Below are 21,703 nucleotides of genomic sequence, written 5' to 3' on the forward strand. Positions count from 1 at the left end.
GCATTATTTACAGTAGTCAGTCATTCAACTGAATAAAAGCCTCTAATAGCTTAGTACTAGAAGAATGGGTCACTTAATTTTTTAAATAATGTTTTTCCAATCATTAAAAGCAAAACCCAAGAGTGTGGGATTATATTTGATTAAAACCCAATATTATTAATGAACCTAAGTCTGGTCAGACAACTGCTCTCCCCAGTTACAGGTGACTGTGACTATAAAAGTAGATTTTTGACTACAATGCATGGTATACAAATGAATAAACCAATTTATCACTAGATAGTACATGGAATGAGAGGCATGAACAAACCAAGACAAAATAAACTACAAGCAAATCCTGTGAAGAGTTTTCTCAGGTAATGGAAGCCATTTACTCTTCATGCTCCAGCAAGGACTCACAAGCAATGAATTTTAACAACTCACACTAACACGCTGTCTTTGATGATTCATGTCTAAAATGTGAGTTTCCTAAACCAGATGAATCACACAATCACTTCAAGAATCTAAATTAAGTGAACAAGAACTTGCACTTGTCAGCATATATTGAATTCCATCACTGCTGGTATAAGGACATTGCGAAACCTCTAGGTCCTCATCTCCTTTAAAAAGTATCATTTTTTTAGAACACAACCAAAATGATGTGCTGATTTTGCAATTACCAGCTTACATCTAGGTCTCTTATCATTAAAGTATTAACGCTGTCTCTTTATTAGTTGACCCACAGGCCCAAATTCAGATTGCTTTGCAGGTATCATTGTACTCCCTAGCAATTACTTGCTGCCATTGCTTTCATACATCAGTGCTGGGAATAATAAAGCCATGTGCGAATAAACGCTTTACCCTTCTAATAACGCTAGTGAAACTTTAAAATTATACTGGTAAATTACTTTATAGTAAATATTAGGAGTTGTACTGCACATTCAGAAAACTTGACATCACTCATTATCATAGTTCATGTATCCAAAATGGCACAAAGATAGCCCCAAGTCTCTAGTTTTAATCTGCACATTTAATTTGTGACACCTATTTCCATAATTTTCCATTTATTTTTGACACAAAGTACTCAAAAAAATTTTCTGTACAACCCTCCCACCTTCTTACAACTACAGAAAATGTGACATTGCCTACTTATGCCTATCTAGTTAATATGTATAGTAACTGCATAAATTTTGTGTATGTATATGCACAGGTACTTAATACAAGTTCATCACCCATTATGAACATTGGAAACTTCTCAAATATCCTATGTGTTTTCCGGATTTAAAAAAAAACCCCCAAAACACAAAACCAAAAAGATTTGGATTACTTCTATAAAGCACAGAACATAGAATGGCAGAAGAAAACCAAGATAATTCAGGTCAGCCAGGGATTCACATCTCATGACTACAGCAATGAAGACAAATGTAACTACAGTTTCATAAATCAGCAAGAATAACAGAACTAGCAACCTGAAGATCATGGTGTATTGGTTTTCCATTACAAAGCACACAGACATTTAGAAATGGTCCATTTCTGCATTAGAAGGCATTGCTACCTGATGAGACTACACTGGCTTTGCTCAGGAAAAGTATGGGAAAGCCAAAGTGTAATTACAGGCCACGGAAGCAATAGATTCTATAAGATTAAACTCCTGTTTACAAGCCTGGGGTTTTTGGGGGTTTGGCTTTACTGATAGCATTCTGACTACATAAAAGGGCCTTCAAACAAGCCCAAACATGATGCTATTTCCATTGACAGTGTTGTATGAGAGGATCACACCCATCTTGAAATACTCTGGATTCTCATTAGCGCCTCTCAGTGCAGGCACAGATTACAGCACCATTTCAAACATAACCAAAGTGACACCAGTGATGTACTCAGATTGTAAATCAGTGTCCATACTAGTCACATTTATTTGCAGAGTCATGCTTGTGAGAGACTGTACCTAATCATAGCTATTGCCACCCTTACAAGTAGCATACTGTAACAGACTAGATCCTAGAGAAAGCAGGGATTAGGCCTTTACATCTTGAAGTTAAGGCCAGTGTTGGACATGAAAATTAAGTATTTCACTCATAACTAAACACATTCTTGTAGTGACATTAAATTTACCTGATACAGATAGAGAGATCAAAGGACACAACTAGTCCAAAGAATTCATCAGTAGAAAGAGGCTTTCCATTCTGCGTAGTTCATTTGCTTCCTATCCATCTCTATTAAGTTACACTGCTAAACACCTTTTATTGCAGGACAGTAGAACAATTCTGCAACAAGTTGAAAAGGACCTGTATTTCCACCATTTTGTAGAAGTTTAAAAAATTACTTAAGGAAATTCGGCAAGATTATAAATTTATACAGTAAACTAAACCTGTGTTAAATCAGTAATTTCTTAAATTATTATTCTCTTGGAACAAGAACTACCTTAGACTTACATGAAGCCAAACTGCAAGAGCAGAAAAGAGAAATATTCTGTACCTGGCATTCATACAGGAAAATGGGCTCCCCCTCTCCCAGCCCCCCCCCCCCAAAAAAAAGGTTCAGAAGTTACCAGTACTGCAAACATGACTCAGTACATGACATAAAGGGCTTATTGTGTTCAATAGGAATGGTAATAAAGCATTGCCTACATATGCTTCTAGGTATAGAATCTCATTAATGGAAACACTAAAAGCAAGGGCAACTGGCAGCATTGTCACTCAAATGATGTTTATTTTTAGAGGATTACCAATGCTTCCAATCTGCTGTTAGTACTATCTCCTGCCAGCACACACAAGCTTCATTCTCAGTTTGCCGAATTTTTAAGTGACAGCTCGTAGAACAAGATTCCTGGTACTTCTAGGGACCGTAACAACACACAGCTTCAAAAGAGGTGGAGTGTAATTGAGTAAGCAGCAGGTATTACATTAGCTGAAAATACAGAATCAATGCATGTTACACCTACACTAAATGCAACTGAAGTCCTTGGTTTCACCTACAAAATATCCATTTCCAAGAGAGTTTACTCTGCAATAAGTTTGCTGTATATTATGCATGTTATAGCAACAAGCACTGTAACTTTCTCAGAGGACAGCAACCAACAAATAGTACAATCATGTATTTGAGTGAGATCAATCATGTCAATACTAGATGAAATCGGTTAAAGTTGTTTGGCTTCACATCATTTCACAATCCTGCCAAAATTAGGACACCACCTCTCAGTATAGTTTTTTTGGGTCTGATGACAAAATTATGAATTACTGTCTGTAATGAAGCAGAAATACAGTCATGCACGTAAACTGACAAAAATAGCTGGACTAAATTCTACTCTATATGAAGCTGTAATACAGTAGACAGTAAGGTTTGCAGCAGTTCTAACTTCATAATTTTTTTTAATGAGCAGTCAGTGCAGCGTTCTTCCACTAATGATAAAATAAAACTCTCCCACCTTATCCTGCACCATCACCAATAACCAGTTTGCCATTATGTTCTAGCTATGCCAGGACAATAGGAGTTTGGGAGTTATAGGAGCCCTCAGATATTTTGAGAATTGACACAAATGCACTAACTGGATATTTTTACTAAAATGTTGCTGTATAATACATCATTGAGCCAGATCTTTCCCACCCAGTGAATAATTTACCAAAAGCATTCATTCTGTGATGGTTGAATGTTGCTGGATTTGACAATTTAAGCAAGAGTAAACCCCCACATAATTTGAGAAGGTCAGTGTTCATTTAATGAGAGAAAAGGACCAATCTATTACCTGGAACAATAAATAAAAATGTTTAAAAAGGTAAGGTCCGTGGCAGTCTGTACATTTCTGAACTTCTCTGAAAGTTTAAACAAGACCAGTGCCCACATGCCTTCATAGAAGTTAGGGAAACATCCCCATGTCTGACAATGTTTTGATTCTTCAAAGCCATATTAAAAAAAACTATAAACAAATTACAAGGCACTGCATCTTTACATACTGATTTGAAAATCCTGGGGCGGTTTTATCTGTTTCCTTGCTACATTTTAAGTTCACTATGGAACCCAGTGTATTACGGATTCATACACACATTTGATAAAAGAAAAACAAAGACAACAGAAAAAATACCTTAGATTAAAAAATTAAAATTTGAAAGGAGTATTGTAAGAATTTGTAAGTTTTAACCTCTAGACAAAAGCTAGCAAGTTCTCCCTTCCTTTTATCTGCATTATTTTTAGCACAGTATCTTTGCTTTAATAAAAAAATAATGAATGAAAATGTAAATGTTGATGGAATCTTGCTATTTTCATTTAAAAGCTGCAATTAATAAGGTGTTTGATACTACATAAAGTAAGGTAAAACATATAAAGATTGATATACACTAAAATCAACTCAATTAATGCATGGCCTAAGCAAGGTTAGTACCCACCTTTAGTATGTACCCACACATACAACTATTGTTGAGTCCAAACCCAAGAAATAAAGCTCTATGACAGAGAGAAGCAGCATTCTGGTGCAGACCATGCAGCAGGATTCCTTTCCAGAGGCCAAATCCTGCCATAATACTTAGCAAACAGAAAGAATTAAGTAAATGCTTTACCATGTGACAAACTCTCAACAGTGACAGGATCCATTCTCAAAATCAAACACTGGTGCATTAATAACTGCCTTGAAATACACAGAAAACCATCTCACCACAAAGCAGTATGGAATCAACTTATACAGAGATCACCACAAATTTTCCAGTTAGATCTTTGGTTTACTCCAAAGAAAACCCTGAGACATTAAATTTGGTGTACAGGGATGCTCCAGACCGAGCTAGCTGGCACAAGACAATTCTTGTTATACTTACCCAGGTACATCCAATACTGAATAAAAAGTTCAGAAGGATTTACATTTCAGAAATCATTCAGGAAGACCTAAGCCATACTATATTGCATGCTACAGTTACTAATGTAAGGAAACTTGCCTTCTGAATGAAATAACAATTTATACCAATATCCAAATGGTAAGCCTTTATAATGTTCACTTTCAAAGAGAGTTGCACAGAAATGAGTTAAAAAACCCTCAACATTACAAAGTAGCCAATGGGCAACATATAGAAATAGGTGATTTATTTAATTGAGTGTAACAATAATCCAGAGAAGCTTTTAGGGAAAAGAATTACAGGCTTTCCTATACAGCATTTCCCAATAGTACCTAAGATACCAGGAAGACGTAAGTAGTGCTTACGTATGATTTAGTCTCTTCCTACTGATTAAAGAAAAGAAGCTAACAGAAGAAATTTTCAGAATTACAAAACACATAGCAAACTACTGCATTCAGTCTATTTTCCACCTGCAAGGCTTCAAAATCTCGTCAGGCACAGTATGAAATCTACTTTGCTCAGTTTATTACTGTTTCTGGAAAAACTATTGCAAAGACAAAAAGAAACCTATTACCCCAGTTCATGGAGAGGGCTACCCTTTCTCTTTTCCTTAATAGAGCACATCTCAACAAACTGCTACTGGTTTTCATACAGGAAGGACCTTGATCCTTCAGTTGCATCATGACCATAGTTGCCTTGCACTTGTCCTTTCCCAGTTTCGTAACATAAGAATTATAGATTGGTGCAATTACTGATGTCCTCTTAAAACCAAAACAACAAAAAAACAAAACACAAAAAAACACGACAAAAAAACAAACCCCCACCCAAAATCCCAAAAACACAGAATCTCAAAACATCATGCTACCAGCCACTGATTTTTAGAGACTCTTCTGGATGCTATCAAACATAAAACTTCAAGAACTGGTTGTTTTCCCTCCCACCCTACTTTGTGAGCATAGCCTATCTCCATGTGGTATTCTCATTGTATTGGTCAACACAATTTGAAGGACATTTTGAAAAAATCAGTCCCAGTACAGGACTGTCTGGATTATTATTATTTAAGGAACATGAAGCCACCTGTTACTCCAGCACAATGCTTAAGACAGTAGTTTCTGCTTGGGGCAGATGACAACACACAGATACCTAAGAGATTAAAAGAGTTATATTCCAAGACCAAGTGTGAGACAGAAGATACCGGTGCAAGATGATGCCCCCAATTTCTCCCCTCACCTCAAACCCCACAAATTTAAAACCTTATGCAAATCAAGACTTTAGGCTTGATATACTCTAAGTCATCTGGAGATTCAACGACTTCTCTTCGTCATTTGTTTAGTTACATATATATCCTATACTGCATTTTCCAGAGTTCTGATCTTCAATAAATTGTCTACACCAAGTAGATAAAGATGTACTTTATTCTGTGCGTGTGAAACATAGTTAACAATGTTTTCTGCAGACATATGGACAGTTTAGAGAATGAGACTCAAGAGCTATTCATACTTTATCACCAGTCAGAGTAACAGCTGTCACACATTCTTCATTGACAGAGCACAAATAAATACAGATCAAAGGCACCAAGTTTCATCCATTCCTTGAACAAGGCCTTCAGAGGAAGGGATGAGATGATGACCAGTGTGGTTTTGTCTTGAAAACCTCCTACCAGAGTGCAAGAGTCCTGTTCTTGAAGTATACAATAGACAAATGAGATCTCTCAGACTTGGGACACAAGTGTTTTCTGTGTTAGATGACTGTAAACACATCTGGCTTTTTATCTAATCTCAAGAACAATTGATTTTTAACATTATTGCCTTCCTTCTGGAAAATACCTGGCATTTTCTGAACAGTTTCACTGCATCTGTAACTATATTTAAGGTTTGACAACACTGATCTGATAAAAAGTTAACTGAAAATATCCTCACAGAACATTGACTACAGACTTGATACTTAAAAAAAAAAAACAAAACAAAAAAACCCCAGAACAGAACACAAAAAGCCAACCTGTTCCTGAGCACTAAAATTCAAGGCATCTAAATGGACAGGTAACAGATCACTTGAAGGTTTTGAACAACTTCAGATTTCTTTTACTAGAAGAGTCAAAAAAGGTAGGAGAGTCCCCTGCCATAGACTGTTATAAGCAGTCCAGACCTCCAGCTCTCAGGCTTTTCATAGCACATAACTCAGCTTCTGCATAACACAAGGCTGCTAATACATTAAATTATGCAGAAAATTCTAAAGATACAAATCATATTTTAGCCCCCATCTTCCAAACTCCAGCTACACAATGCTTTCCATTTCCTGCACTAGCTCTGAAACTATTGATTATGCATCAAGTTGATCTAATTTGCTAATTGAGAAGACAGATTTTCACTTTTTGTTAAGTCAGTTTCCTACTGGTTTACCACGATAAATCATCTCAGTGTAGACTCAAGAATAAAGTTAGATGCAAGGTAGGAATGTAAATCATTAGACTGGAAAGGAAGGAGTACAAATTCCTCCTTCTCTGGTAATAGCAGGAACCATGCTTGATTTTATCTTTAAGGGTTAAATGCCCTGGAGAACTGTATTAGCAGCATCCAGATAATATTGCAGTCCTGGGAAGAGAAAGGGCCCAGAATGTTCATCGGAACAGATTTAACCTGGACCTCCTTGGCACAAACCACTTCACAGGGCTTGAAGAAAACAGGTTCCCAATTGCTGAAGGCAAGACAGAAGTTTTAAGGTCTTATCATGGAGATTTTAAATAACAAAAAACAGGCCAGCATGAGGGAAGAACTGAGGTCAGTGTTACAGGATTTCAGACTGTAACATCTTTCTTTGAGGCCATCATTATGGTTTTCAATTCTTCACTGGATTCCTATTCAGAAGAGTCTCTTGCAAGCAACCCCTTCAACAGCAGAGGTCAAGAGAAAAATGTCACTTAAAAGACTAAGTTACACTGCACAAAGCATGTATGTAAAGTAGAGGGAGTTAAATACAATCTAACCTACTCCTACTGACTCACACATTAAAGCTCCTATGAAGTATTATATTAGAGACTATGGACACAGGCTTATAAATCCAATCTCTGCATTGATATACACTGCACAGTCAATTGATTCTGCATTTCATTTTTGGTTTTTAAATACAAAATAATTATCTGAATGAAACCTACAAGCTTTTCCTACATATTTCAGGATAGAAATTACTTTGGAACTACAATGGTACTGAAATGCTCTTACTGTGTAATTTTTAAAAATTCACTTTAAGTAGCTCCAGAGAGAATTTGCTACATTGCATCAGCTGATCAAAACTCCCATGACACTATTTAAAAAGTACATAAAATCTGCAGGAAAAAGAAATGGCAAGGAACAGATTTTCCCACACTGCTATTATCAGTAAAATGAAACAAAAACAGAGTCTAAGTATCTTCAAATTTGTATTTCTGAACTATATTTTATAGTAAAAGGTGGCTCATGATATTTCTACTCTTTCAATTTTATAAAGGTATTTTAAGCCTGGAGGTTTGGAAATTTATTATTAGTCCTAGAAACAACAGGCCAACAAGTACATGGCACACAAACCAAATCCAAAGTCTCTCTTCCCATGCTGCTGTGTGACTGCAGCTGAAGATAGAATATCACTGAGACAGCTTAATTCCTCTTACTCAGTTCAACACCCAACTATTCAGGTACCGCTGTGTATTAGAGTGGATTGGTTTATTAGATTGGATTGGGTGATATTGATTAAAAGCAACTGGTTTCAAAAGAAACTTCATTCAAACCTGTTCTTTAGAATGATCAGGATTTGTGAGCATGCAAACACAACATAATGCTCAATTGCTCTACCAGAGGAGGCAAAAACCATACTGGCTTCCTCCAAACCTTGGAATTCTATAGCTGCACTTTTCCAAATCTTTTAATTTAATTAGGGCTTAATTAGGACTTTCCCCCCTTTCTTTTTAAAACATCATTAATTACTGACCTGGAAACTTTATGGTCTCCTTAAATCATACCTTTAAATATAGTTCACATCTTAGGCTTTTGTCAGACTTTCAAAAAAAAGTAGCAAATAAAAAATAAACATTCAGAATAATCCTCACAACACAAAATATATGAATTTTAAAAACTTAATTTTTCATAAAAATACATGTTTCAGATATGCAGTGCCTTGCCTTTCACAAAGCAGCAGACATCATCTCTTGAACCAAAAAAAATGTACAAAACTGAAAGCAATTATTGGTATGAGGCAGAGATTTAATTAAACAGTCCTGATACATGCTGGCAAAATAATAGAAAACTCTTTTCCCACCACTGCAGGCAAACAAGAATCCTGCATCTGAAACTTCTCATTAAGTATTTTAAGTGCTTGTCAAATGGCAAAAAAACCCATGATTAAGAAGTATTTGATCATCTGTGAGAAATGAAAGCATTACATCTTAGTGATTTTTATTTTTTAAATCAGCTATTTCCTTCAGCTGTTACAACAGATACCCTCTGGAGAAAGAGGAAACACCTTGCTGTTACGCAACTTCCTCTCCGATATGCATCACAACACTTTAGAATTACTGGCAGCTTTGTCTCAAGAGTGGCTGAATTTAAGGAACTGTGCTTCTGCACTCCACCATGAAAAGGTCCACACATATTTCCATTCAAGGGTAGTAATCTATTTTAAAACAAGAATTTATTGTGTTATAGTATAAAGACACTAAACACAAAACAAAGTGTTTAACAACATGAATATTGACACAAAATAAAAGCAAGATAGTTTCAAGCCAATTCTGTAACCATTCCATGTGATAAATTCCAAGTGAAAGAAAGTTACATACACAGGGTCACCCTAGGGAAAGGATGGCACCACCTTCATCTAATTCAAGCCCTTTTTCAGGACATCATAGCACTGTCAGAATAGTTGCATTATTTTGAGGGCTTGAGTGGTATATAAGCTTTGTCTTGGCCCTCTCTATATAGGTGAACTTACCCACAGATCTACAAGAGAACCAATGAGGCATTTCTACTGTAAACTAAAAGACCTGAGGTACATTCTCTTCTAATCTACCTTGCATTTTCTTGATCTAAGTATATTATAGGTCATGGGAGTTTATTAAACAGCAGCATAAATTTGGTTATTTAACTTCACTATAGTCCATGTGATAGCACAGGTCAATAAATGTATAATGCTTTGCACTACAACACCCAACTTCAACAAAATACATATGGTATGTCCTAAAGCTTCTCTGAAACCATGTATTGTAGTTTCAGAAGCCACTATATGAAAAGATAACTGAATCTGAGATGCACTTAAGCCATTTCTTCAGACATTACCTGGTCACATTAAGGTCTCTTTCCTGTGGACTATTTTGATAGGATCCATTATGTGAACCATTCATACATTAACTTCTCAATTGTTTCAACTAATATAGAGCAATTAACAAGACTATACAGATTAAGTATCAGATCACTGCTCTTTCATATGAACCATTTCCAAAAATAACCGGTTTGATGAACTCACAACAGTAAGATTTTGCTAAATGAAAAGTTTAGAGCATAAGTATCTCTTTTGTTTAAAATGACTTTTTTTTTGTCTCTTAAAAGAAAATGAATTCTATGTTTCAAAGGCTCATTGTGAAAATATATACACTCATCAAATTCATATCCAAAGCTAGATTTAACCACTGAGTTTTAAAGGCCAAGAGATATTTTCAGTACAGTAGAAAAAAACAAGCAGTTCCTGAAGTATATTGCAGCCTCACTTCACTGCCAGTATCTACAGTTCTGATGCTGTACAAAATACTTCTCTGAAGCAAATCCATCTAAACTCTATCCACCCTGAGTTAAGCATCTATACTTTTTTTTTAACGTTTTAAACAATAGGTAACAGAGAAGTATGTACAAGGCTATAAAATATCAGTTATCATACAGCAGATTAAAAAAAAAGAAATCAGTCTTTTCAGCCAATTTTCTGTTTGTTATTGTAGTTACTCATTCTCGATTGGGTTTAGGGATTTTTTTTTGCTTTTGTTTGTTTTTACATCAAGCTGTTACTTGATTTAGACATTCATGCATTAATTGCTTGAATTTTTTTTTGAGTGCAACAATAAGGCAACAGTAAAAAAAAATTATAGAAATTTTGCATATGTGTAAAGGTATTAAGTTTATAAAAGTGCTTCCTAAAAAGACAACCTAATTGCAGTATAAAATATTACAGAGTGCTGAGAACAACTATCATTTCAATAAATGTTGCTCCACAGAAAAATGTCTGATTTTAGGCTTTTCCCCTGTTTTTTTGGTGAAGAAAAGTCTGGAAAAATTGGCATGGTTACGTGGGACAAGCAAGTTAAGAAAATATACTTTAGTCTAAACTTAAATAAGAAGGTCCACACTTTTTTGTGAAAACTTTAAGCCTCTGTCAAAAATGTATTTTTTTTCTTTTTATAATACAGGATTAAAAGACAAGATGATGCTTACAAGATAAAGAAATAATTTACATGAAAATATCTTCTGACAAAGCTTTTCAATCAAAATATTGTTTTGTAACATTCAAACATGACATACAACACAAAAGAAACAGTGAATGCAAACAAAAAAATGTTATATGGATTGCTTTCGAACATATAAATAAATGAAATATTGGTGTAGGCAGTAGGGCTCATGCTGATGGCTAGCAGGAAATAACAGTGTGCAATCTATTTGGAAAAAGCTCTAAAGTACAAATTACAAGCCCAATTACGGACTGCAGCAAGTTCAGTTGTATCACTGCCATCCTCTATCTCCAAAATAAATTCTTGTTTAAATCACTCATACCCTAAATTACTCATACCTTTGCTTCAGAGATATGAATAACTATATACAAAAAGTAGTTTTATTTCACCATAGGGATAACATTGTACCTCTCTGCCAATGTCACTTGAAAAACTGCCCATGTCAAAACAATTTGACAGCAGATAAACAATTTAATAAATACGTAATGATCTTATTACAGTCCTTCAGCTAGGCATGTTAACTCATGCTGCTAGTTTTGTGGTCACAGTGCATAGAATCCAAATATAAAAGAATGGGCTGGATTTAAGGTAATTGTCAATCCCTTGCTTATAATCCAAATATAGCCAAAACTTTCATAAACTCTGTCATGCGTCAATCTTTTTTTGTGGCAGGAGCAAAACCTTTCCCTGGTACAACGTCCATTGCCGGCAATGGATGCACCAAAACCGCCAAGGAGCTCAGTGTTATTGCACAATATATGAAGACCTGGAATTCTTCCAAAGCTTAAAATAAAAATAATGGAATTATTCTGACATTTCTGGACACCTGCATTAATACTGTATGACTAATAAAAGCATGTCAGTTGCATGGACTGAACCAGCGATCAACATGCGCCCAGAATGCACACTAGTAAAAATGCAGTCAAAGGAAGTAGTCTTCATTGCCTATAGGTCACTTCCAGTCAAAGGTTAAAGTTCAAAGACTGAATGATCAAAGTGCTCATTTTCTCAGTAGGACTATCTTCTGCTACGAGGATCACCAAATGGTGGCATCAACATGTGTCATCTTTAAAATAAAAGAAGAGCATTTATGGAAAACATATTAACATTCTAATTTCAAATTAGCAAGGTGCTATAGGCAGAAATAATTCCTAGCATAGACAGTAACATGCAGAGGAAATATCCTGACTGAATAATTCTGGGTTTTTGTTCAATAATGACTCAGGGAGAAAAGAGAGTATCAAAAATTAAACTTCCAAAATACACATACACCCCCAAAGATACTAGTATTAGCAAGTACTCCATTAAAACAATAGTAATTTCCATGCTTGATATTTAGAAAGCCAGGAAAATGAAAAATCAAATATGCTTAGCATTTTGCACCCTTGAAGTACAGCAGGTCCACAACAGTTATTGAATTAAGACATCCTTTTATAAGGAATATATAGGGGTAAGACCTGGCAGAGTGGGCTGCTTCTGATGCATTCTCAGCCCTTTATACATTTATATGTGTATATATATATATGTATATACATATATTTATATTCATCTATTTCTCAAGATTCAACACAAAACTATAGGTGACAGAATTATGCAAAAATAATAGGTTACTACTATAATTCTAAAATCTTAAACCTGAAAGCAAATTACATATACTAAATTTTAGATACTGTGATTGGACAGAGCATACTACAAAGATGCATGTTCTATGTCTATCTTTTGTGCACTATGCTCCACATTAATGCTTTTTCTTTTAAACGTTCTCCTTCACACATCAACCTGCAGTATATTTGCACCTGCTGGCAGTAAACATTGAGTTGTTAACAGAAAGCAAACTTACTGTCTGCTTATTTTTACAGGACTTGTAACCTCCACACCTAAAAAATGTTGTCTCATAAACATTCTACATCCTCATGGGAACACACTGTACCAATGCTATTACTTGTAAAAAAACTCTTCAATTTTATAGTAGGCTACTGTACAGATAAAAATAATGGACAAGGACACAAGAGAAGGAGAGAGAAGGGATATTTAAATGGTGTACTAAAATTCAGGCCAAATATCAGAGAAAACACTTTCTTACTTTAGAAATAAAAAACAAAAGCAAACCAACCTCCAAATCCAAAAGCAACAAGGAAGTGCTGGTTGAAAACAAATACCATTGCCTTTCCCCTTCTCCCCATGTGTCACCCCCTCTCCCCCCAAAAAAAGAAATCTACCTCCTGAGAACAACAAAGGAAGACAACAGCTTTAGGAAACCAATTTCAGTCTGGATGCCCAAGTAAACTGTATCTGGAGGATCCTCCTCTGTCTTTAACACAACATGAGCAACTCTCATCTTGAAATTCAGCAGGAAAGTAAATGCACAGTTGAAACAGACATTGGATAAGGCAGACAATCTAGAAATATTTTCAGTTATCAAAGATCAGGAGCTTTAAACACAGGGCTTGTGAGGATATCATTTTGTAGTAAAGAAACCTCCATAACTCTGCTTGTGGAATAAACTGCTGTGTTGGGGCAGGGATGCAGGGATTATATGAGAGATTAAAAACTCTGTATTAAGTTAAATGCAGACACATGTCAGAATATGTCTCAAAGTGCCACTTTATAAATCTGTGCTCATATGGGTTTGCTTTACATCAGCTCCCAGCCATGGACTATTTTGCTCCCAGGCAAATAAATTCCAGGCACATACCGGAAAAAAATATTTTCCTTCAAATGCATGCATTATTACATATGACAGACTTCTTCCTATGTCTTCAAAACACAGAGCTCCAATGTCACATTAAAGCTAAATCAGTCCAATGGGCAGCTGGCAGCAGAAGTGGCAGAACCACTCTGCATCTCCCTCCACAGGTTGTCATATTAGCACTGGCATTTAATTTCACACAGTAGTTACCCTTGGACAGCTGGTTTTCTTTCCTGGGTGGGATTGTTTTTTCTTCCCTCATTTACCCAGCCAAAAGTGGTTCAACCACAAGATTAGATATTTGACACTTCAGTTGAAGCGTGAGCAGAAAATAAACATAACAGAAGCATTTTTTCCACACTTCCTTTTACTGTAATGTACCATTTCTTTAAACCTGTTTAGAAAACACTGACAATTTAAAAATCTTGCCTTGGCAATCTTGTTCTGCATCCACAGAGGAGAAACAAAATTAACTGAGAAGAGAAGGAAATGACATGCACACAAAACTGGAAAGGGAAAACACTCTATCGTTTATGCAATTTTTGTCCAGTGCACATAAGGTATGTTTTATTTTTTAATGTAAGAATTTAAAGCAGTGGGGAGCCCAATGAACTTTAAATTAAGAAGCAAGACAGTATGAGTTATTTAAATGAACTTTCTTTCTCTTGCCTCAGGTTGGTTTTTTTGGTTGCTCTGAATTTGAGGAGGGGTAAGGTTTTCTGACTTCCAGAAAAAAACCCCTTGCACAGTTACTTCATAGTAACTAAAATACTCATTCAGCGAACCGTAAGCACCTTGATGGTTTTGAGTCATAATAATACAGCAACCTTCAAAATCAGTAACTCAGATTTCTTTTCATACTAAGTTGCTGTTTTGCCTGTTTAACACAAATTGTATTTCATGATTAAGAAATAAAAGTAGTATCTGCAGACTGTTCTCCATTTAGATTTCTGCTCTAAATCAAAATGAGACTAGTGCAAATTAAAACTAGACAGAACATATTTTAATCACAAGATAAAGCCAATAAATGGAACTTTACCGTTTATCTTTAAAAACAATTAGCAAGTGAAAATAGAAAGTTAACAAAAACTCTCCCAAAACTGCCATTTAAGAGAAACCAAAACTAGAAATAGAGAACCACCAAACACATTACAAGAGCATGAAAACAGAGAGAGAAGAGAAGGTGACTGCTGAATAATCTGGTGAGGATGAAAAATCCATCCTTGTATGCAATGTGATTATTATTCTTGGAGTCAATTTTAAAAGCAACCATGTGATGGTCCCAAGTCTCTTAAATGCATCTTAATCTTGTGACATACAGCACTTTTCTTACTGTACCTGAAGGCACCTTGTTTTGGAGATACTATTACTGTATTATGAGAAACAGAGTTTCATTCTGTTACATTACCATATGTCAGAATCCCATGGGCCTCAGCAAGTACTATGAAACTATCAAGTTTTTCTTGTTAAGCCATCCATGGGCTTTTAAGAACCTTAAGAATTTTATGGGTGAAGACTTTGGCATTTGCCTCTCCAGTCATGAACTCTCACTGCCTCAAAATACTTGCTCTCGTTTCACTTCAAGGACAGAACATATCCTGAGTGGGGAAGCCATGAAAAATAGAGGATGTCTTATGGTGGAACCTTCACTGAGAGGCAGTGATGGAATCAACTCTCCTGCACTACACTAGCATACAGTATTACCTGCTCTAACATATCCCTTCCCAAAGTACTTGCGCTTCCAATAACTACCGTTTGTACAGAATTTTCCTAGGGAAAGCAAGGAAAGCAATGCTAACGAGAAGAGAGAAACTAAGCACGGCCCATCTCTACCCCCTACTTCTCTCTTTCCTCACCAATGGAGTGGATAAGACAAGCACATATAGCCAACTGCAGCTCTGGGTAGAGGATGACAAATGCTGAGGCAGAAGGAAGAAACCACACAGTGTAAAGCAAGACAGAGAACACAAAGAAAAGAAAAAAGCACAAAAAAAAAGCAAAGCAAGCCTCAAACCAAAAGCAAACAAAGAAACAAGTACCCCAACACAACACTAGCACTGCAGACACTAGCAATTTCAATGTGTTTTTTTTCTTTGTTATTGTGTCCATGGAGAATCTTATTACTGTATTATTGAGTATTAATTCTTAGTAGCCTTTAAAGTCAGTCAACTGTCCCATACTGGAAATTCTGATTAAGAGTAAGGAAATTATCAAAACACATAGCTGTTTACAAATACCATGAAAGTTTTAAGTGTTAATAACCATAACAAAAAAAAATGGTTTAAAGCAAAACCTAGTTTCATAACGGACTTTCCCCGATCCCAAAATTTAAACTTGTCATGGATTGATACAGTTTACAAGAACTTCATTCAAAGTCAATCCTACAATTTAAAACATGTTTACATTTCCACCAAGAATTACTCAAATGTGATGTAGAAAAAAATGTCCCAGCAGAGTATCTCAGAAACAGGATTTAAATAACTTTTTGAATTAAAAAAAAAAAAATAGCTTAATGCTTTGAACACATTTATCCTACTTCCCTATATTTTAATTGTCTTCATCCTGAAAAGAAGTTAAAAATTTCTGGTCCTAGTTAGATACTTACCATGATACCACCACTTTGTTTTCTTTGGATTCTTGTTACATGTTCTTACATAAAATGAGTTATCTGGAGGTCGCCTCTGCAACAGAAGAAAAGACCTACAAATAATCAAACAATCCTCATATTGTAAAACATGAGCTATTTAATAAGCTTATGAAAGGTTACCATGTGAATGCAGTGAAAATGAGGTAACAGGCATTTTTGTCAAGAAAAGTCTCTTAAAGATCCAGGTAACAAATTCTTACTAGAGATACTCCAAGAAAAAAATTAGTAAAAAATATCAGTTTGGTGATAAATAAGGGGAGGAAAAAAAATGAAAAAAAGGGGAAAAAACCCAACAAACGAACAAAAGAAACCAACCCACAAGGAACAGCTGTTGTTCAAAAAACCCCCCAAAATTAAATTCTTTTGCAGTTTGGAATCTAATTCTGATGTATTACATCCAATTCCCATTCTAAGGCTCAGCTTAGAGTGGGTGAACAAACGAATTTAAATATCTATATCTGATCAATACTTCACATTTTAGAGTTTTCTTCATAATTGTCATCATTATACAAAACTCATAGGATAGAATACAATACAAAGCCATTTTTGGGGTGGTTTTTTGACTACATATATGACTAGGACTGATCAGGATGCAAAATAAATAGGCATGTTTGGATAGCACATATGGACAAGCTCTGAACACATCTAACTTCCACAGACATTTCTTCTGCAAAAGAAATGGTCAAAAGTGAAAGGGCAATCTCTTTACAAAAAGGTCTAAGGTATGAGTGCCACAAAAGCAGCTCAGCACCATTTACTTCCCCGAAATTAAAATTATCAAATTCACTGAAACTGTACAGATGCAAAGTCTTAGAAACATCTGCACTAAAGACATTTCACAAGTCATTCTGCACTGCCTTTAGAGGAAGGATAATTTTACAAAGAATAGTCCTAAAGCACGATTGAACTTCACAGTTAGTGCAGCTGGAAGGGTTCCATCCCCTACTTTTTTCCAATAATGATATATAAGCAGGTTACCATGAAAACAGTGGCAAAGTACTTACTGCACTGTTTATTTTGCAGTTCTAGCTTAGTATTTTCTCAGTAATAGAAATGTAGGTAGTTTTGCCTATTTTAGAATTTGAGAAATGAAAATTTCACTTTGTAAAGTAGAAAATTACTAACTTTTACTTATTCTACTTCAACAGTGCTTAAAAGGCCCATACCTTTTCTTTGCAGCTGGAAAGCATGCTAATAATGCTAAGACAAACAGATTGCACTGAGAGGGCTGGAGACCAGTCTTCTGTTAGAATGGATAAACAGATATGACCATTGCTATAAACATGAGGATGAACAGGGATATTGTCTCCAGTAAACATGACCTAAAAAAAAGAACAAAAATAACTAATTTATAGTCCACGTTTTAAATAAAACTGTATTGGTTTGGGGAAAAAAATACAATCTTATTTAAGAAGCAGGTCTGCCATTTTTGCTTACACTAAGTAACACTTTACCACGTTGGGTTAATTCACTTTTGGAAACTATTAAGTGAAATGTAAAATAAACAATGGAAGTCTAAATAACTAGTGAGGTTTGGAGTTAAATAAATGGTTAAATATAGGGGATTTTCTATTAATATTTATACAGCATAGAAAAATGCAAAGGTAACAATGTAAAGACAGTTCAGTATCTTGCAGCCTCAGTGTTCCATGTCCTAAGGAATACAGTTGTCTAGCCAAAACACTGGATTTTAATCATTTTATAAGCCACAATACACCAAGAAGCACAAGATTCACAAATGAGTATTTCTATAATCCTGGACATAACAGAAATTATATTCTGGACAACTCATACAGGTTCCAGCATGAACAAAAAAATTAAAATGCATCAATCTTATTAACTATAAATAAAGGACTTGTGAAACCAAAGTCAGGTACCAAATAGGAAATATTTTTAAAACATTACTCAAATGGAAAAACTTTTGACATAGGTGAATATGGAAGAAAAGCATTTAGAACCTTAACTCCTCTCTATTGAAAGATACTATCACTGTCGAAAAAAGGCTAGAAAAGCAATTTTGACAACTACTGCTCTTACATCAAGTTTTTGTCAAACATATCATTGGTTCAGGACCAACGGAAAGAGAGTAAAAGTGAAATCTTCATATCAGTATTATACTCCTGAAGTCCTTTTCCAACTCCTTTTATGCAATAAAAACATAAATCTCTACCAGTCATAACTATAATAGCCAGCAGTTTCTTAAGTGTTTCTTAAGCTACCTAGGTATGCATATAAATATGTAAACATGTACGCAACACACCCACCTCATCACTGATGACAAGAAGCAACACCTTCATCATATAGGAAGCTGAAATTAGAGAGCTTAATTCATCTGCAAAATGGCAGACAGGTTTCTAAGGCATAAGAGAAACTGGATGCAGAATGATCTTTCATAGGTCTTTAAACTGGTATTGCTGAAGCATTGAAGGGTTTACCTTCATAATCCTGTAATGTATTTCACTTGTAACTAATATCCTATTTTTACATGAAAACCTGAACTAGGCAGACTAGGTAAGTAAAAGCATGCACACTATGACAGACAACATATATCTCAAGGCAGGAAACAACCACGTGATTAAAGCAGCAGAAGTGAAAACTGTCAACTTGCAGTAAATAGATTGGCAGGAGACGTAATTATGACCAAGAAGTTTGTAGTACAGGATGACCCTACTGCACAGCAATGTTTGAAAAACTGAAATTCTAGCCATCTAAAACAATCAAGTATCCAGTACATAAATTTTCAATTGTTTTCTGTGATAAAAATCAGTGTAGATGAGTGGATCCAATTTGTTTCTTAACAATAAATTGCACAGAGCCACACATAGGTTGGGTAATGAAGACAAACAACTTGGAACCCAATTAAACTGGCTACTCTCTTGTGGACCTAGAAGTAGTACCTTGTAAACATGATGAGGTGCAAAGTACAGGTGGCCAGTTTGTTCTTGAAAAGACTGAAAGTCAGCATCCTAGTGTTTATCATGGCACCTAAAAATATGTTAATTTTCATGGCTTAAGTGTCTCTCACAGCTCTGTGCTTCAGTTTTAACACCAATGACTGAAGTTGCAGAGATCACTTCTAGAAGTCTATGCCGAAACAGACAGGACAAGAATTAAGGCACTCTTGCTTTTCTCCTTCCTTTTTCAGAAAAGCACGGGTGACAGCTGACCACTACTCTTATATTTTGAAACATTTCCCTCAGGTAATGGAGGAGTGGATGTATACAGCACATTCTGCAGTCCCTAAGTGCTGCTGTCCCTTCAGCTCTCTAGGTTGTCATGAAACCAACACAGTACCTCATAGCTCAGTTACAACACTATTTGCAGGCCTCTCAAACATGTCATGTATCTATGAGAATCCCTACCAGAAGCACAGTATTGCTTCAGCTGTATTAACAATGGCAGCAGAGAAGATGCAAGAGTCTTAAAAATCAAACAAGGAAAAAAAAAAATGTTGAAAGTAAGAAGGGATGAAGCAGCAGTTTGTTGTTTACTTGGCTCCTACATCACAGTAAAGAGGATCTTCCTACTTTACCCTGTGTTTCATAGGACATGAATATTAAATCAAAGAAGCCTCCAGTTTACACTACTGTCATCAGTACAAGCAGACATCAGAGCCCCATACTTCATTGGAGAATCATTTTTAAAGAAAAGGCATCTGCACAATGTGTTTAGTACAAATTAAAGTAAGTGAAGCTCACATGTGGATCACTATGTGGATGACAAAATACTCAGCACATGTCATACAGCTGTCACCTGAGGGCACCAATAAGAGAGAAAGAAGGTAGCAGTTACCTGAGGTGAATCAAAAGGATACCGACTACTAAACTTAAATAAAAGCTGAAATTTCTCCCCTTCATAGAGTGTTCCTGGAGCACCTTCCATGTCTACAATCCACCTAAGGAACAGGGGAAAAAGCTGTTAGCATTGTGGACTGACAAATTAATACTTCTACTCCTGGAGCACAGGATTTATCAAATCAAGTATCAATCACAGCCAGACCATCTAACTTCTCTTCTAACACTGTAACAATCACCAACGTGGGCAATACATCAAGCCTGTATTTAAAAAAAAAAAAAAAAAAAGCTTGGTGTTTTGCATACAGGCACTGACACAGCGATGCAAACTATAAATGTAATTATGACTTGAACCACACACAGACCTGTCAGTTCCCAAGAAATGGCTGTTAATGTGAGACAATGAAGCTGAAATAAAAAACTTGCTTGAAAACTTAACAAGTTTGGAAGGAAACAAACTAGCACACATTCTCTTTTGTGTTGTTTTACTTTTCTGTCAAGGAAAACATCAATACAGTTTATTAAAATGAAATCTGTATCCAAGGGGAAAGGGCAAAGCTCATCTTGTACTTACATCTGGAAAAAACTCAGAAATCAAATGGTATCTGGCAGATAATGGAATCAAAACTAGAAAAGTTAATAGTGTAAAACTTTAAAAGTCCCAGCAAAAACAAACAAAACAAAAAAAAGGATAATTTGAATTTGTAATGAAGATAACACCTCAACATATCAGTATTCTTTTTCCTCTGCTTCTTTGTTTTCCATCATAATAACATTAAAATAACTGACAGGTGGAGTTGTTGAGGAAAAGGGTGGTGGTATTGTATGTGGGCATGTTACTGTTGTTTGGTTTGTGTTGTGGTTTTTTTAATACACCTAAAATCAGATGCTTTGCATATTGTTCAACATGTATAGCAACACTCTGCTATCTAACTTCTATAATTTTGGAGTTCAACTGCTGACCACTTAATACCATCCTTTGCAGCATCACTCCCATTTTTGGTTTTTCACCTTTGATTGAGTTTTACAAATCTAAACAACACGATAAGGTAAAGAGACTACAGAAATATTCAGATAAGGTTTACATCAACTCAAGAAAGGCCACTGAGATTCTGCAAAACAGCAGGGTACTCAGAAAAGTCGCTATCTCCAGCTGGCAACTCTGATGATCCTATTCCCCACCACTCCATCCTCCTGTCATATATACTCTCCCTCTCTATTTAAGCCACACACATTTTTTATTCTCCCCTCCATCACTCTTTGGGGTTTTTTTAGCTGGTTCTGTTGGTTTTGTTTGTTTTGGTTTTTGGCTTTTTTGAGAAA

General features: G+C 35.6%; 1 protein-coding gene across 3 annotated transcripts in view; it reads right to left on the reverse strand.

The window, feature by feature from the left end:
- Nucleotides 1-1,175: 1,175 nt before the first annotated feature.
- The window catches only part of UBE2W (ubiquitin conjugating enzyme E2 W), a 40,710-nt gene continuing 20,182 nt past the window's right edge, over nt 1,176-21,703 (reverse strand). For all 3 annotated transcript variants that reach the window (XM_032127671.1, XM_032127681.1, XM_032127661.1), the window contains exons 3-6: nt 20,379-20,481; nt 17,753-17,908; nt 16,545-16,620; nt 1,176-12,316 (exon numbers count right to left, since the gene is read on the reverse strand). In XM_032127671.1, coding sequence (XP_031983562.1) covers nt 12,303-12,316; nt 16,545-16,620; nt 17,753-17,908; nt 20,379-20,481 — 349 coding nt within the window. In that variant the 3' untranslated portion in view covers nt 1,176-12,302. The remainder of the gene's footprint in view (nt 12,317-16,544; nt 16,621-17,752; nt 17,909-20,378; nt 20,482-21,703) is intronic.

The sequence above is a fragment of the Corvus moneduloides genome, chromosome 1 (genome assembly GCF_009650955.1).
Source record: "Corvus moneduloides isolate bCorMon1 chromosome 1, bCorMon1.pri, whole genome shotgun sequence".
Taxonomy (NCBI): domain Eukaryota; kingdom Metazoa; phylum Chordata; class Aves; order Passeriformes; family Corvidae; genus Corvus; species Corvus moneduloides.